Source organism: Abramis brama, assembly GCF_963993115.1.
Source record: "Abramis brama genome assembly, chromosome: 18".
Lineage (NCBI taxonomy): Eukaryota > Metazoa > Chordata > Actinopteri > Cypriniformes > Leuciscidae > Abramis > Abramis brama.
In genome coordinates this window covers 8,491,614-8,510,411 of record NC_139980.1, presented here as the reverse complement: position 1 = coordinate 8,510,411, position 18,798 = coordinate 8,491,614, and the positions used below count along the sequence as shown (strand labels likewise).

The window sequence follows — 18,798 nt, the reverse complement described above, 5'->3', positions numbered from 1 at the left end:
GATTTAAGTGGAATATAAAGTTAGGACACACAGCTTTATTCAGCGTGATAAAGATTTCACAATTATTGTGTCTTGCACAGTCACCATCAAAATAATAGTAGGGTCCCATGCAAGTACTACAATTAATACATTAGTACAAAAATACTGGAAAATTACAGCCAAGATCACAACCAACCTGTGTCTGAGGTAGGGATACAAAGAAGGCTGGTGAGTTAAGAAAATAAGGCTAGTTTTTAGTCTGTGTTATTAAATATTTCTTTTTCTCCCTAGAATAAATAAAACAGACTTTCTATAATGAGTTTTAAAATGTGACGTTATATAGTAAACAATAAACTTGATCCTCATTTCTTTTTGTTACAGATTAAAGGTAAAATAAATGCTGAAAAGTTCTCACTTAAAATAATTGAAGCAAAATACAGTACAAGGCAATGGTGAAGAGGGCAAAACACATGAAAAGGTAAACTAAGATGTTTTGACAAAGCATATTCATATTGGCAGGCATTTAAAACTGAAAAGAAAAAATAAATAAAACTGAAAGGTCAGTGGTGTTTACATTTCACAAATAAATGGACATGAAATGGTTAAAGGATCATGAAAAAAAAAATTCAGTCGCAATTTTAATACTTCCTTTCAGTCAGAGGTAAAACTATACTTTTTTTAATGTAATGGTTGAATCCTCAAGAGGCAATGACATGGCAAGAGATTGGTTTTGGACTGTGGACTTCAGAGTTTACTTCATTCTCTGTCCTCCAAGAGCATCCTGAATAAATTGTAAAGTACGTTTATATAGAAAAGTGTCCTTTTTTTCTGGCTTGCAGATGTTGAGGTGATCCACATCCACCTGGATGAGGTCCCCAAAACCCAGATCTGAATGAGAAAAAGGAGAAATTTAGTTTTCTGATATCAGATACCTAAAACTGACAATCGCCTTAGAATGATGATAAGAAAGAACTGCTGCTGCTTGTTGTTCAGTTGCTCTGACCTACCTGCCGACTGGGGTGGAACTACCAACATTTTGAGCATTGGCCCAATGGAGGTTGGCAGTGTTTCTGCAAAGCTAAGGACCTTGTACTCTTGATCCTTTGCAATGCTACAAAATTTTTCATGTAAGTCCCGCAAAGCTGGAGAGTCTGAGTAGAAATAGATGAACAGAAAAATTATGTGAACTGAGATGTACTGTAGGACCTTAATCTTAGCAGGAGGAATTAAAGGTGCAGTAAGCAATTTCTGAGAAACGCTGTTGAAAGTGGATCGGATCAAGAACCACAACACACTTGTAGCCAATCGGCAGTAGGGGGCGTGATGATGGGGGAGGAGAGAGGGAGATTTGAAGAAAGACTGTAGAAAGAGAGATGTCTGAGTGACATTACAAAATAGAAAAGTTCAGAGGAATGTCACTGGAAAAAGAAGAGTTATGATCAGGAAAAAGCTTTAGGAACCAAGTTAATATAAGAAAAGCTATCCAGCGCTGAGAAATCCTGAAAACGGACACAATATTTCTGCTCTATACGTGAGTAACATTGCTTTTGCTGTTTCACAGATACAATATGCGGTTGTTGTAATGTTAGCTATAGTAACAGGACAGTTTTGAGTGTCATTGTTTGTCTGGAGCTGGTGTGCTGCTGGCGACTAACAACCAACTCATGCTTGTATAAACTCTTGTGTCCTGTATATGTCCTTTGCTTCAGCAATGACAAAGAGACATCCACTCTTGCATTGAGTGTTGTACATTTTGAGGGCGGAGCAATGAAGGGAGGGGTGTGTTTGTTTGGGTTGATTTCAAATATCAACAGTGTTTCTCAGAAATCGCTTACTGCACCTTTGACATTATATTAAAATTCAGAGAACAAAAAGAAATCACATCATACCTCTACATAGTTCTTTCACTTCAATGGAAGGAAACAGGAGGTATCGGACATTTACAGAATACCCAGCCATGAATGTGCCGTGATGAGGAACACTGTAGAACAGAATTCCCTTTGTGTTCTTGATCAGTGAACTGAGATCAGGATCCTTTGAGGCATCTAAGAGGATCTTTTTCACAAGTAAACCTATGAATCAAATTATGATACAGAGTTACTCAACAGACCCCATATTACAAATGTCTTTTTGTAAACCACAAAAACGAATATTAAAAAATAAAGTCCCTGTTGAAAATGTAAGTTTAGTCTGCAAAACAAGTGTTGTCTCAAGCACACCTGATGCAACTTATCAAGGGCTTCATTAGTTGCACAAGGTGTGCTTGAGCTAGAACACATGAAATATCTGAACTGGCTAGGTTTGTTGAGTGTCACGTTTGACTGCGTGTTTGAAATACGGCTCAGTCAAAATAATGGTACAAAAAGAGAAGATATCATCGCCCTTCACAAACAAGGAACAGGATTCAAGAAGATAGCGAAGGCACTAAATGTAACTAGAGACACCGTTGGAAGCATAGCTCGCAAGTTCGCAAGTTAAAGGAACAGTGGTTACACTACCTGGACGTGGCAGAAAAAGGAAGCTATCAACGGCTGCAACCAGATTTCTGGGAAGGCAGTAGGGCTGTCACTTTTGTGAAAAAATCCTGTTCGATTTTTGAGACATAAGTGTTCATTGAATCGATTGTAAAATCGATTTTCCATGTCTAAAGACGTTTCCATTTTAAACGTCAAATATAGGCAAATCCACGGACAACTAACAGGCATTAGGACGAACGTAAAGAGGGCGCTTGAGACAGCAATATTTCTGATGATTTATTGGCGTGAAGTTTCGTGCAATGTGTGGAAGGCAAGATGGATTCATTGAAGTATCAGGAAATCCTAGAAGAAAACGTCATGGCGTCATTGGACCTTCCAACAGGACAATGATCCCAAGCATACCTCAATTTCCACCAACAGGCTTGGTTGCAGAAGAAGTTCTGGAAAATTCTACAGTGGCCATTACAGTCACCAGACTTGAAGCCCATAGAAAATCTCTGGTGGGATTTGAAGAAAGCTGTTGCTTTCTATACGCAAACCCAAGAATATTACTGAACTGCAGGCCATTGCTCATGAGGAATGGGCTAAGATTCCTCAGAATTGCTGCCAGAAGCTGGTGTCTGGTTATACATCTCATTTGCAGGAGTTCATGACAGCAAAAGGGTATTAAAGATGCTTGCCACGAAGGAGTTGAATAATTTTGAGACTGCAGAAGTCATTAAAAGTTGCATTTTCAGTTAAATTTGGGGAAACAACTTGAAACATTTGTTGTGTTGAGCTATTTCACCTATTTCATATATATATATATATATATATATATATATATATATATATATATATATATATATATATATATATCAATAGGATTTTGTTTTGTTATTTTGTAAAAAGCTATTCTATCGCAGGAAGATTTGGAAGTTACTTTCATATTCAGGTGCTGGTTATTGTAAGACCCACCATGGACTAACCTCCCATACTGTGGGCTACCCAGACCACAGGCCTGTCCCCTACACCTGCATCCTTCAACTTCCTCAGCAGTTCCTGACTCCTGTAGGCCAAGGACTTCCTGTATAGCACAAAAAGTGAAAAAAAAACAAAAAACTAAACAAACATTGACACCATGTATGCTACATTGAGTTAATCAGATGATTTATTGATGTAGATCATTGAATATTCACACCATGACTGTTTACCTTTGGTTTTCAGCAGGACACTTAGCCTTCCAGTCACTTAAATGGGTGTCATACTCCACAGACAGGATCCTGAGGTTTGGACAGTCTTCGGCCAACCATGACTGTGGAAAATACAAAATAAGATTTGAATTCCTGACTTTGGACTTTGGTCTGACTTTCAAAATACCTCTGAAGCTCTGTAATGCCATTATACCGCAAATAGTATTTTGGTAACTGAGATTTTACCCATACGTTTCTTCAAGAAAACATCTGACCTTGGGCCAGCATTCAGTGTAGTCCTCTCGGACCTTGTCATCATCCGTCACGTCAGGGTCCTTTTGACGCCATGTTTTAAAAGCTGCTCCCAAGAGGCCGTGCACGAAGAGAACATCAGCTTTGATTGGCTGGCTGAATAAATATGGATAAAACATATATTAGTAAAACAAATCATCTACACTACCCTTTAAAAGTTTGGGGACAATCAGATTCTTTTTAAAGAAATTATAACTTTTATTCAGCAAGGATGCATTAAATTAATCGTGTGACAGTAAAGACTTTTATAATGATACAGAAGATTTCTATTTCAAATGAATGCTGTTCTTTTGAACTTTCCAACTATTTTTAACATTGATAATAAGAAATGTTTCTTGAGCAATAATCAGCACAATAGAATGATTTCTGAGGAATCATGTGACACTGAAGACTGGAGTAATGATGCTGAACATTCAGCTTTGCCATCACAGGAATAAAGTACATTTTAAAATATATTAAAACAGAAAATGGTTATTTTAAATTATATTAATTGTACTATTTTTATTGTATTATTGATCAAATACATGCTGCCTTGGTGAGCATGAGGCAGTCCAAATAAGCTAGCATGCTTACTTTGTGCGGCATTGTGGGTGCAAAATGTAAACACCATCCTGGTACTTCTGCCATACTGCATCTCTGTCCAAATTGGCTAAAGCGCGGGCAGCATAAGATGCCTGCATGATGTGTGGTGACTGGATCATCTTAGCCAGGACAGACATCCAACCTTAAGGACAACCACAAAATAAAATAAAATAAATACTCTATTCAACATTAAATCTAACTCATAAATCAGTAATACTAAAGTACAAGGCTAACCCGACTGCACTATGGCCGTGTGCGCACTCTCATTCAGGGCGAGATTTCCAATAATTCGCACAATGTTGCACTGAATTTTCGGAGAGTCTCTGCGAAGCTGGTAGACTCTTTGCAAGAGCTGCAGTCCTCCATTAGCAACAATGTGGTCACAGTGACTGTGGACCTGTGAACAAAGAACAACCCAATTGGAAATGCTTTGAATTTATATGTTTATTAAAACCAACAATGATTTGCTCAAGTCAAATTGGGCTTAAAGGGGTCCTATTATGCCCTTTTACGAAGTCTTGATTTTGTTTTTGGGGTGTACTAGAATATATTTTCATGCTTGATTGTTCAAAATTACAGCTCTTCTCTCCCCAGTCTGGCCCGAACACGCTGATTTCGATGAAGCCCCTCGTTCCGAAATACAAAATGTGCTGTGATAAGTTAGCTGGCCCAGTGTGTTGTGATTGGCAGCGCTTGCCGCGTGTTCGGGAAATGTCCTGCCCCTCCATAACAGCGAGTTCTTTAGTGTAAATACTGAGGTTGGCGTCAATTTCAAACAAATTCGAGCCCGATTCAGACCCTGACAGTGTCTCTTTGACAGCGAAAACACTAGCTATGTCCCAAATGACACACTATACACTATGCACTTATGCACTATGTATTCAACCGTGTAGTGTATGAACTTTATACGTTTATTTTGTCTTTCAACATCGGAGTCTGATAGCCCCTCCCTGTCCGCTACATAACTAAAGCTGCGACAGTTGAGTGCAAGAAGTGTCCAATGTTCCACACTTCGTTTTTTCGGTTAAATAAGTGCATCATCCGGGTACTTAAAGTGCACTTTTTTTTTTTTTTTTTTTGTGTGAACACACTACTCACACTATTTATACTACAAAATGGCATAGAATAGTGCACAAGTACGTGGTTTGGGATGCACCTACTGTCTTCTCTAATGCAGCTCATCCAGGCCTTGCAGACCTTTTTTGCATATTGCGTGGGTGGGAATTATTTAAATGAGTACCACTGTGATTTCATAAGATCCGGGGAAAAACGCGGTGTAGTCCAAACGAGCCGTTCGTTATAGTTCTTGAAAAGTGGATTCTGTCAAATAAAATATCTCCCTGTGGAGTAGACTTTGAGCTTTGTAACCTTGCAGATCTTTTTAATGCTCAAACTGCAACATTACACACTAACTAAAGTTGAAAAAGTGGAAAAGCATAATAGGACCCATTTAAACTTAATTAAACTGAAGGTACACATCCAGAAATATCTGAAAAACATCACTCATCATACACAAGCATCCTGTTTTCTTTGATCATCGGCTACTTCCTTGTTGTAAAATATGTCATTTAGCAGAGTTTGTAAATCTTCACCTTTGAGTGCTGAACCAGGGCCTGCAGGCAGAACGTCTCCACCTTCTCAGAGGGGGTAGAAGTGAGACTTTGGGCGTAGGGTAACCCATTTCCTCCAAAACACCACAGCCCTCCCTATAACCACAGACCAAAATGCACAGCTAACGGATTGCCTATTTTTTCTGGATATAAATTCGACCAAATAGAATGCAACAGTGCTTGCTCACTTTTTCAGCACCCTTGGTTCTGGAAGTGTTTTTCCCATTCATATTTCCCATGGGGATTTAAAAAAAAAAAGGCTTTGTTAAAGAATTAAGCAATGAACCAAACCTACCAGCTACAAAGTGAATCACAACATTAAAAACTTTGATTTGAAGTAAAAAGATACTTTAAAATTGAACAAATAGACTAGGTGTTCAGTCAGGGAAAGAACTACAATCCCATGAAACATTGTGAATGACTTAATTGAAATTAAAAATATGGATTTAAAGATGATCATTAAATAATATATTTCTATGTTCATTGCAAAATATGCACATTTATACAAATATTAAAGTAGTTTGAGAGTGTAGGGTGATTGACTATTACATTCACAGTGTTTCATGGGAGTGGTCAGCCAGTTTTGATTTTCTGATTGGTTTATCACCTAGAATTCCACTATTAAACAATTATGTAAGCCATATACAGCAATATCAATAAACAACCTTGTAGCTCACAAAAGTTTATAAGCTATTGTTAAAAATCAGTTCCCCTACTGAGAAAATGAATGGGATCTTTATTTGCAGATGCTAGCTGTTGCACTCTATAGCTTGAGTGTGTTTATGTCTCACCCGTTGAGAGGCTAGTGATTGGCTGCTCTCTCGAAGTGCCAAGGAAGTAAAGTACTGCACACACTGATCCACCTCCGACTGGGGCAGAGATCCCAGTAACTGCCTAAGTTCCTCTTCTATTGATATATCCTATACATGCACAAAACATTAGCACTAGTAGCTGACAGCAGTTCAATTTGGCTTTTGTCTGAATAATAGCTACCCACATCATCAGAGTGTGGCAATAGAGGAGGAGGGAGAAAGAAGCGCAGGTCCACGTTAGGTGTGCGGGCGAGAGCCACAGATGTGCGCTGATCTACCACCTGTGCTGCAGTCCGGTATTGATAATCTGTGTCAGATAAGACAAAAGATCAATCAGAGCTCACAGAATATATAGTGATGTGTTTTTTTCTCAGGTGGGCAAGAGAAGTAGAAATAGTTGTTTTTTTCAGCAAGAACATTAATGGCAATAAATCTTGTAATAATGGGATTGAAGTGCTGCTGTCTCTCACCCTGCCAGTGGTGATTTTGGGCCAGTTCCTGCACAGCCTGCTGTCTCACGGCCCGGTCAGCAGAGAAGGTTCTTTTCAGCAGCATCCATAGCGCACATTCATTAGGATCTGCGTCTAGATGACTGAGGCGCTCTAATTTAAAAAAACAAAATGAACACATGCTCATTTCACATAACTACAAATACAATGACACGCTAGAAATTATGTTAAAATCATGATTTAATTTGAAATTAATGATTTTAGCAAAAGTCAAATGGAAACAGATGCCTTCAGTTAAACAGAGTACAGTAAAGTTTTCTATAGTCTATCAGTCTACTACTATGGCACACTTTGCTAAGCTGTTTTGTGCTAAACATACACTACCATACAAAAGTGTCAGTAAGATTTTTTTAATGTTTTTGAAAGAAGGCTCCTATTTTCACCAAGGATGCATTTATGTATTACTTTTACAACTTAAAATTACTGTTTTCTATTTTAATATATTTTTAAATGTAATTTATTCCTGGATGGCAAAGCTGAATTTTCAGCACCATTACTCCAGACTTCAGTGTCACATGATCCTTCACAAATCATTCTAATGTGCTGATCTGATGCTAAAGAAACATTTCTTATTATAAACAGAAGTATTAACAAGCAGTTGTGCTGCCAAATATTTTTTGCAGATTGTGATATTTTCATGTTTCTTTGATGAATAGCATTTATTTGAAATGGAAATATTTTGTAACAAATGTATTTACTGTCATTTTTTATCAATTTAATGCAAAGCATACTTGCTGAATAATGGTACTCATTTCTTTAAAAAATCTTACTGACCCTAAACTTTTGAACAGTAGTGTATATTATAAACTACCCTTCAGTCTCAAACCTGATGCCAAGTATGCTGTGATAAAAAAAAAAAAACATTTTTTAAAGCAGTGTATTAGATTGCACATTCAGAACAGAGATACATGTCCCATTTAAAACAGAACAATATTCCATGTCAATTCCTCTCTGAAGAACTACAGGTGACATCTAGTTAAAAGCATTAACAGGCTCCATGACTTGTCATTGCCATCAAAACGAGATGAAACTACTCACCGTCCAGTGGGTGACGAAGAACTCTTGATGTAATTTCAAGAAACTTTCTAGCTGCTTTATGAAGCTCCTTCCTGGTCTTGATAGCGAGGCCTGAAACAGGAATATTGTCTGTTGAGGGCAATTAATAAATTCCAACAGGTAAATCAATTGTAATACACGAATGGCCTTTTTTAATGTCTAATTGTAAAAAATATAGAACAATACATTTATAATATACTATCAAAAAAATGTAATCTAATTGAAGACTATATGAAGCCCCTTCAAAAACTTAATTTATGCCAAAGAACTCTTGAAGCAAAAATACTGGTCTGTTGTGTTAGTGGATTGGATTTTATTGTTGACTACTATTTTGAAAAGAAAGCCTAAATTGTTGTGTAATGATGTAATGTGTGTGACCGGAGGTGAAAGAGTAAAAAATAGAGATGTTATTCGCTACTCGTGTCTCGGGTGCTTCATTGTTTTATAACTCCAGACAAATACCACAAATTGTTTGTTCAAAGCGTCTCATTTTCATCACTAGCAAGTACTTTCTTAAGCAAATCAGGACCACTGAGGCACATTCGTTTGCAGTACTGGTGTAGTATTTCCTCATTTGCAAGTTGCTATGAGGAATAAATGTAAATACAAATTGATCTTTCAGCTCACTGATATTTACACACTCTCTCAAGCACAAAAACACACAAGCGTGAAAACTGAATGTACCAGAAGCAAGGCTCTCTTGTTCCCTATTAGTGGCTTGAGTCAGGTAGATGTAGGACTTGTGCTTCTCCTGTAGTATTGCACTGGTGTCAATAGTGAGGGCCTGGTTTAGAGTAACCACCTCATATGCGATGAAAACACAGCCTCTGTGTAAGCAAAATAAAGTATACAATATGTTTCAGAGAGGGATAACAAATCTGGCTCAGAAGATAATATTACTTTTAACATCTGCTTCCTCTGATATAATTTTATTGATGGCTTGTCGAATACATGCAAAAATAAAAAATAAGAATCTGCAAACCTACCCCAATACTATTGCTCCTGTCACTTTTGCTATTTTTCCTAGAGACAAGAAAGAGATGAAGACCAGCATTCAGTATTATTCAGTTAAGCATTCGGAATAAATCTGTCAATTTATCAAAGCAATAAATAAAGCATGACGGGACTATCATGCAGGACTGATAGGAATGTAGCAGCCACAAACAAAATGTATTTTTTATGGGAAATATAGACTACCATTCAAAGATTTGGGGTCGTATTATTTTGTAAAATGTTTTTGTAATAAGTCTCTTACACTGAACTAAGCTGCATTTATTTTATCAAAATAACTGTCAAACAGTAATATTGTGAAATTTTATTACAATTTAAAATAACTATTTTCTGATGGCAAAGTTGAATTGTCAGCAGTCATTGCTCCAGTCTTCAGTGTCACATGATCCTTCAGAAATCATTCTAATATGATGATTTGGTGATCAAGAAACATTTTATTATTAACAATCTTAATGAATGGATCTTTAATGAATAAAGTTTCAAAGAACAATGTTTATGTGAAATATAAATCTTTTTGTAACACTGTTTAACATCAATTGTAACATAAATGTCTTTACTGACACTTTTGATGCATCCTTGCTAAATAAAAGTATTGTTTAAAAAAATCCTACTGTCCATACATTTTTGAACGGTAGTGTAAATTATGAATAACAACAAAATATTATTTTTTTATCTTAATTTTTTTTTTTAAATAAGGGTTTTAAAAAGTATGTAGAGATGTCCCAATGTCACAAACAATACATTTAAGAATATCAGGCCCTGTTTTATTTGGTAGGTAATATCTTGGAAAGTGTCAGATATATCAAGGCTGTGTCTCAAATTCAAGTGAGCTGCATTCCTAGACAACCTTTTTTTTGCACCATGAATGCAGTGAAGGTGGGCATGTCAGTAGGTTCAGGCTCTTACTAAGATCTCTCCATGGCAGTGCTCTCTTCACAGCAGGTCCAGTGCTGCTGCTCAGCCTCCGGACGCGGATCAGTCGCATGGCGGACACAGACATTGGCTTCACTCGCAGATATCAGACGATTGCACACATCAATTCTTGGCCAGAGGGCCGGTGAGACATATATAGGCTACCAGCTGTTTATGATTGCTGGTGATCTTCTCACGTCGATTATAACCTAGATGCTAAAGGTTAAAGAAGAGGTGGTGGAGTCATGACATGCCAGAGGAGTCACTGTCAGTTGTTTTCATTCTCTCTATTCAGTTTTGGAAACACTCAACACACTTCTTTAGTTATAGAGACTGCTGATATCAGGCTAACTGCTTACTAAACATCTTAAAAGGGTGATAATTCGTCATTTGATGAGGTTTAATAACCAGTCGGCTTGTAAGTTAACGTTACATGAAAAAAGCCGAATAGTTGGGAGGCATTCTAGCGAAATTCATTGCGTGCGTGCGAACAAAATTGTCATTTAACGAATGAAACTACGTTAAATGTGCAATTTACCTATAAAACTGAAGTTCCTTCCGATAAACGCGGCATTGGAAAAAAAAAAAAATCACGCTTGACAGCAAATATAAACAGGAACTGTTTTCAAGACTGAACTGAACGCACTTTGACGTAGAGCGCCATTACCGTAAGTACCGCAAAGTCAGTGTCACGCGTCAAAAATGTCCTACCGTAATTGCTCACTCCTATTGTTCAATGTTTTCACGCCTGCCTGGAATAGTCCGAGTCCAGAAAAAAATATAAAAATAATATAAAATAAAATAAACAAAGTCCTAGTCCAGAATACTTTGCTAGAATATTGACGGTATGAAACTAACACCAAACAGGATATCTAAGTCCGTTGTGCAGCTGGCACAGTAAGTCTATATACAATTTTAATTCGTTAGTATACATTTAAACCAGTTGAGACAATGCCTTCCTCTTTTCAGGGAAATCCGTGCATGGTCACTTCAAGGATGCCAGGTCACTTCCAGGATGTGTGTGCTCTAAACCCTCTTGAAAACACCTTAACATTCGTCCTTGTTCTGTTCATTCTTGTTTAACACTCTAAAACGGACACATTAAAAGGATAGTTCACACAAAAATAAAAATTATGTTTTCATATAGCCTATGTTGTTTCAAACCTGTAAGACTTTCTTTCTTCTGTGGAACACGAAGATATTTTGAAGAACACCAGTGTTCAAACAACATTGGACTTTTTTCATTGGGAAAAACTTTTTTCAAATATCCTCTTTTGTGTTCCACTGAATAAAGTAAGTGATGGTCACATGAGGGTGGGTAAATCTTGACAGAATGTTCATTTTTGGCTGAACTATCTCTTTTATGATAAGTGTATAATGCTCTCTATGTATGAAGGCAATTGGTTCAGTTAAAACATGCAGATGGTTTAGACAAATTATTGCAAAATGCATTGTGTCTGTTTATTTTTACAAGTACAGTTGCATTGGGAAATATTTACAATGATTCCAAAAGACTAGAGTTCCCAGAAAACAAGCCAATAAATACACAATTTAATGAGTTTGTTGCAAAACTATTTTAAATTAGTGTTTGCAATAACTGTCTGTCTTGGAATTTACAAGAGATCAGAATAAAGGTCTCAGAGATATGTCCTCATGCTTATTGCGACCTTCAACATTTCATGCTCTCTCTCTCTCTCTCTCTCTTACACTTTTGGCTTTTTTTTAATCAACCTATAGAAACAAAAAACTCATCTTACTCTCTCTTTCAAACACTTTCTGATATTTTCGATTGACTTTGCACACTTATGAACAAACAGAAATATGCACATACACAAATCAACACATACAAGTTTTAAAAAACTGGCCATATCAGTTTAAGTTCCATCAATATTGCTTTCAGTTGTCCAATTTTCCAGTCCAAGTCTATTAATGCATGTATCTCTTCCCCCATAACAGTAGCATGTCCCCTTCCTTCACGTGGTCGTCTCCTGATAGGCTCGTATGATGCTCTCATAGGCAGGTGGTGGAGTCTGGCCAGCATGGATGCCCCTTAGATTGTTGTTGCCCCAGAAGGAATCCGGTCGGGTTCTGGCCCGGGGTGGGGTGACCATAGAACTGACAGTGCTGGTTGATCCAGCCGCCCCAGGGCTGGCAGTGAGAGTGGGGGTTCGTGGCAGGCTACCCTGGGCACCTTCCTCTGCCTCGCGAGCAATCTGGCTACACTGAAGAAGAGGATGAAAGGTAGAGGCCCGAAAGCTTGATTTGCGGCCCGGTGAGTCACCATAGTCTATCGGTGAGGATGAGGTTTGCCGATGGAAGGAGAAGGCAGCGCTGGCCAGACTATTGTTGCTGCGTCGGTCGAAGCCACTGCTGTGCCGACTGTAGCCTGGCCGAGAGCGTGGTGAGGACGAACGGGTGGTGGAGCGGGACTGGTGGATGGGTACACGCGTGATGGTGGCCGATGCCCGTCGACGAGACATCCAGGTCAAGATCATATAGACCACAGCTCCCAGCAGAAGACCAACAACCATAGAAAGACAGAAGGCCAAAATCACATCCCCTGGAGAAAGGAAAGAAACAAAGAAAAAAAAGAAAAGAAAAAAAGTTTGAGACAGTTTGAGTCTACACTAGTTGCCAATAGTCTGAGCCAGTCTGCACTGAAAATCATGCAGTGTATGAGTGGCACAGACTTTTTTTTAGCTTCACATGATTCCATTCAGTCAAAGGATATCAGACATGTGTGATATTTTAAGCCGATTTTAAAACACATATGCTGTGTCTAAATATGCCTATACTTCCATACTATATAGTAAGTGAAAAATCAGTTTGTGAGCTGAGTAGTATGTTCAAATTCACAGTATTTATAAAACAGTAGGCGAAAAATTACCTGGATGACCTACTAGTTCCGGCGAGATTCTGAAGCGCACATTTAATGGATACGGAAGGGGATTTATAAATGGGAGTGAAGCGAAGCAATTGATGCTGTGGGTCACATGACAACATGGCGGATGTAATAGGCTACCTCCAAATTTCATTCATACTGCAGTAGTCACAGTAGTATCCTCCTATCAGCATTGAACGCTAGATTGAGATGGTCTATTAAGTCCGCATGGCTACGTCACAAATTTGTGATTGTGACACAAATTCCGACTCGTTTTCCGTCAGTTATTTTCGTGAATTGGAATATGTGCAAATTATTCATAGGACATGCACTTGATGCATCCTTCAAAATGAGCTGAATAATTCATTATTCATTGAATAATTTGCTTATTGTTTTATTTTCCTTAATGGAAATGTCGCTGAGGATTGGGCCAAATTCCACAATAGAAGGCACACCCAATGTTTTCTTATCCTTTGCAGCTAAAGTGAATTAAATAGTTTGTATTTTAGGAAGCTTCCTGTTATGGCATTCCACTGTCTACTCTAGAGAAATACCAATTTCATTAGCACACAGGACTTTTATCTGGTAGGTCCTTTTGAAGCTGACAACACTTTTGAGTAACTGGGTTAAAAAGCATAAGATAGGAGCCGTGTGTTCTTTTAGTGTTATATTTGAATGAAACAGACAAATTATAGCCATTTTTAACCACAGCACATAACAATTCTATGTATTATTATAAGAATATGACATCAAAAACTCTTTAGAGACTTGTGTGTGTAAAATAATATGAATATTTATATGCAATTTTCTCCCTGGGTGAAAGGAATCACAGTCCAGAGTGAAGGATCATCTGGAAATGACATTTGGAGAGACCGAATGGAAAAAACTGCACATTGGCGGTGTTGTTTTTTATGGACTGTTTTTGCCAATATATTTTACCGCTAGTTACTACTGTCTGCATTTCTGTTGAAAAATGAGTTCTCCTAAAAGACTCGAGACAGCATTTTCTACACTCTCCAGATTTTTTAAAGAAGTACAAAGTTGACAATGTAACATTGTAAGTTAATTTCCATGTATGCGAAAGAGAAGCCTATATCAAGTGTGTAAAGATGGCAAAATATCTTACTCAGTCCGAAGGACTCCAGTATGTCCAGAATGGGATGAGTGCTGTTATCCGCCATAGCTCCCTCCAGAGATACAGGGGAGACGAGAGGGGACACAGTCTCTCCCCTCCAATTCTTCCTCTCACTCTTCCTTTTAACTTTTTCTTGTGTCTCTCTCTGTATCTATCCAGCTCCCCAGTTCTAGGGACCCTCCTCTCTCTCTTTTTCTCTCTGTCTGCGTCTCTTTTTCAGCCCCAGACTGCTCAGCACTGTGGTACACAGGATCCTCTCCAAGGCCGGGGTCGCTACTCTGTTGTTTGTGGAAAAGTAAAGTCTTCACTTCACATTTCCTGCCTTTCCTGCTTAAAATTAGCAGCAGGCTGTGCTTATCTCCGCAGACCAGGGTTCCTGTGGGATGGAGAGGAAAGGGAGGAGTGTACAGAGAGGAGGAGAATCAAGGTGTGTGTGAAATTCATTTCTCCTCCTGTCATTTGTCATCCTTCCCTTGGCCAAAATTCATCATATTTTACTCGTCCCCATTTTCCTTTCTCTTCCAGTCGCTTGGCATGAACAATGACGTATACAATGAACAATACCATTGTGTCACCATGATGGCACTTTGCCAGTTTGCGGTTTAAATCTATTTTAATATATTTTAAAATGTAATTTATGTCACTTGTTTTTTAAATTAATATAATTTATCTTTGCTGAATAGAAGTATACATTTATTTCACAGTACTGACCCCAAGTTAAATGGTTGTGTATCTCTATTATAATATAATAAATAAAATACTATACAGTTTAAAAATAGCATGAAAAATATTATGTAATTCAATATTTTTATTTTTAATATGGCCATTCAAAACATTAGAGTAGAGGGGTGTGGACACATTCGTTAATGTTTACAATGTCTTTTCCACATATTACAATGTGTAAATTAACATAGAAATGGCAGCTGACAAAAGCACAGTATAAAATCAAAACCAAACAGACGAAACCCTAGCATTTTTCTCTGTATTTCATAACAAAAGATCTCATAACACCATTTCCAAGATTTTTGAGCTTTAACTGTTCCACTTTGTCTGCTGTAGTCTTGCTGGTCATCACAACGCTTCAGATTTTCCATGTAGAGTGCCAACTTTGTGCTGGGTTATCCTGGCGAGGCTAGCTTTTGTAAAAACAAAACCCTGATAAGATCCCTGCAGAGAAAGCAGGATTTTGCCCTGAACCAGACCACTTTCACCTCAGTGTGCTTTCATTAAGGGTATCTGGAGGTTAGTGATTAAGAACAGTAGATAGCATGAGGTTTTAGGACAGAGCCGCTGGCCTGGGAGGAACGGGACAGGCCCTATACTGACATTTCCTCTCATTGTTGCTTTGGAGTGCAGATATCAGCGATTGCCTTACACTTCATTTTCAGCCTCTTACGTGTTTTTGCATTAAAAAAGCCCACAAGAACATGGCCGAATCATGTTTGTGACCTCTTGGCTAAAATTTATGAGAAAGAGTTTATTTATTTATTTTTGCAATTGAAGACATTCACTATATAACATGAAATCAAAAAAAAAAAAAAAAAAATCATAAAATAAAGATTATTGTAAGGCTCACTGAAGTCACTAATAATATATCAGAAATAAAAGCCAAACTTCTTATTTCATCCTAAAAATAGTCTACAGTTCTACAGTAATATAGTTCTACAATATTTGTTTGATTTTTTGCACATTGTATAATATATTTTATTGTTTTTTTTCTCTCACTAAATTTTGTTTAGTATTGTATTAAATAAATGTATTAATAAATAAAATAAATGTTATTGTAAGGCTTTGGCTGAAGTCATTCTAATTTATCAGGAATGAAAGCCAAACTTGTTATTCCATCCTTAACATAGTCTATAGAATACATGAATCATGAAAATCTTTTTTTGTGGTATAATAGTTGCAAAAAAAAATCTTTTCATGATATATATTTCATCCGATTTTTTCCTGTATATTTTGTTTGGCATCTTATTGTGTTATTTATTTGTATTATTTATGGCTGCTGTAACTCCTCTATCTCATCCCGTCCTGTCCTATCCATATCCTATCCTGTGCTATACTATCCTTCTATCCTATCCTGTCCTGTCCTATCCTATCCTATCCTGTCCTGTCCTATACTATCCTCCTATCCTATCCTATCAGTCTTCTCTTGATGGACAGCAGATGGCTCTGTTACTCTTCAGAGAACATGTTGCAGCTAATCATCATTTCAGGCTGAACTCTGATTTTTTATCTGATTTGCATTTCAAATAATTCCCTGGACATAACCATTCTTGATCTTGTTTGCTGATTAGTTTGTTTATTTGCTCGACAGTGTTAAACTCTCTTTCTTTGTATTCTATTTCTGGAAAACATTTGAAAACAATGTTGCACATATGTGGTTCTAAACAGTTTGTCACCTAATGGGCTCTTCAGAATGATGGAGGACACAGAGGCTTCATGGAGAAGGTGAGTGAATGTGAATGACATAAGATCCTCTGCGCACAAGGACTTATGTCAGTAATTCTTTGCTGTTCTCTCTCTCTCTCTCTCTCTCTCTCTCTCTCTCTCTCTATCACTCTCTCTCTCTCTCTCTCTCTCTCTCTCTCTCTCACATCCATCTGCAGTGACCGTGTGGAGGTCATTGCTAAGCACTGCTGTTTGAAAACCAGCAGACTCAGCAGAGCGGTCTCTGAATCCTGAGCTTAACGCTCCAGTCAGGCATTTCACTTTGCTTTTTTTGCTATAACACGCGTGTGTGTAATTGAACCGGTAATGGAATTGAAAAGCATAACAGTGTGTCTCTGGTACATATGGGAGTTTTTTTCTGCCCCTCTCGAATTTCACTTAATGGAGGCATGCTTGAGATATGCCATATGCCTTTTTTCCATTTTCCGTGAGCAGAAGCTCAGACATGTAACATTTTAATCGAAACACTTAGCGTAATGTTGTCTGGCATTGCTAAAGTAAAACACAGGACTCAATTCGGGCCTCACTATTGGTCAACAGACTGCACTCGAGACCTGCACTCTGATTGGACACCAGGTGGCAGTGAAAACTAATGCTGATGCCTACAGTAGAGTCTGAGAGGCAGAAAGAGAGCGAGAGTGCAAAGGGAAGAGGCTGCTTCCTGCAGAAAGCACAGAACTTCAAAGGGAGGAAAGAAACCCTATGTTTGCGTGGCATGCACTGATTAGAAACATTTACGCTTTTTATATAGGGTTGATCCAGCTGATCCTAGATCATTGGAGAAGTCTCGGGTGGAGCCGCATCCGCTGCCCTGCATCAGCACCACTGACTTGGAGTCAGTGGAATGGCATCTGCTCAGCGCTATGCCCGTTCAGACAGGGAGATTGCCAACGAGATGCAGAGGCTGCAGGGTAGGTGCTTACGCATGCTTTCTCTTAAAGGTGACCTCGCCACTGTGTAGGATGACACAGCATATATACGCAAGATGTCATTTTCTATAAAGACTTTTGAATAACTTGAATGTATTCTAACTTGGGTTGTGATGTTTTAGCATGTTTTGTTTGATGGCTGCATCTATGATGTCTCTGCTAATGTTATTTGGCTGTCTGAGTTCGGTACGTCTCTCTGCAGCCGTGTGTTGTGAGACGTGCAATGCAAATTCCCAGGATCGTCACAGCCACATGCAAAGTTTACGGTTGGTTTACAATTGATGCTTTGCGGTGCTTATGACGTCTCCAGTTGCAAAATCATCCTTGGGGAGAATTTCTGTCCTGGCACTTGAGGAGAGTTTGTTTGTGTTCATGAGGATACACATTCAGTTACACAGTCCTCTTTTTCAGAAGTTTAAATGGTTTAAAAGTATAGATGCTCTTTGAATTAAGCACTGAAAACTGGTGTAGAGTATCTTTGGTCAGTTTCACATTGACCTGGATTGTATTGCTTGTGTGCCCTTCGTGTGGACCACTTTTAAGATTGAATCAGAGGCAGTGAATGAATGGAGAAATGAGATTAGGGTGAAGGATTGCCCAGAGAGAGACAGCGGGAATGAAGAAAGAGAGGGTTTAAGAGCAGAAGAGCTGACTCTGGATGTGTGTAGTTCTGCAATAAACAAGGTACAGTGCAGTGTGTCACCTCTACAGTAAATTATGAAATGCTCTTTCCGCATTGCTCGTCTTCATAGAGTTAGGTAATACTCATTTTTTAAAGTAATAGTTTATTATTTTTCCCCAAAATATCATTGTTTACTCACCGTCATGTTGTTCAGAACCCATACAACTTTTTTTTTTTTTCTGTGGAAAACACTAGGAGAAATTTTAGACGCAATTACAAATTTTCCATCTGAGTACAATAAACAGGGACTGGAGATTTCAATTTACAAAAGCACTATTTCTGTCAGGA

The 18,798-nt window shown here is 38.1% G+C and overlaps 2 protein-coding genes across 3 annotated transcripts; both read right to left on the bottom strand.

Annotated features, from left to right (window-relative positions):
• Positions 1-15: 15 nt before the first annotated feature.
• serac1 (serine active site containing 1) lies at positions 16-11,103 on the bottom strand. Of its 2 annotated transcripts, none has more exons than XM_084091217.1 (17): positions 10,971-11,103; positions 10,427-10,648; positions 9,496-9,532; positions 9,194-9,336; positions 8,492-8,599; positions 7,415-7,546; positions 7,130-7,251; positions 6,924-7,052; positions 6,115-6,228; positions 4,757-4,919; positions 4,514-4,664; positions 3,904-4,036; positions 3,650-3,750; positions 3,425-3,522; positions 1,869-2,051; positions 987-1,130; positions 16-867 (listed from the first exon to the last, which is right to left on the bottom strand). In XM_084091217.1, exons 2-17 carry the CDS (start codon positions 10,518-10,520, stop codon positions 731-733), a joined length of 1,989 nt encoding a protein of 662 aa, XP_083947343.1. In that variant the 5' UTR covers positions 10,521-10,648; positions 10,971-11,103; the 3' UTR covers positions 16-730. The 2 variants fall into 2 exon arrangements, with proteins under 2 accessions (XP_083947343.1, XP_083947344.1); XM_084091218.1 differs by having other exon boundaries at positions 8,492-8,581.
• A 776-nt stretch (positions 11,104-11,879) lies between these two features.
• On the bottom strand, positions 11,880-14,819 carry myct1a (myc target 1a). The gene is made up of 2 exons (XM_084091055.1): positions 14,440-14,819; positions 11,880-12,992 (listed from the first exon to the last, which is right to left on the bottom strand). Exons 1-2 carry the CDS (start codon positions 14,492-14,494, stop codon positions 12,406-12,408), a joined length of 642 nt encoding a protein of 213 aa, XP_083947181.1. The 5' UTR covers positions 14,495-14,819; the 3' UTR covers positions 11,880-12,405.
• Between the last annotated feature and the right edge of the window lie 3,979 nt (positions 14,820-18,798).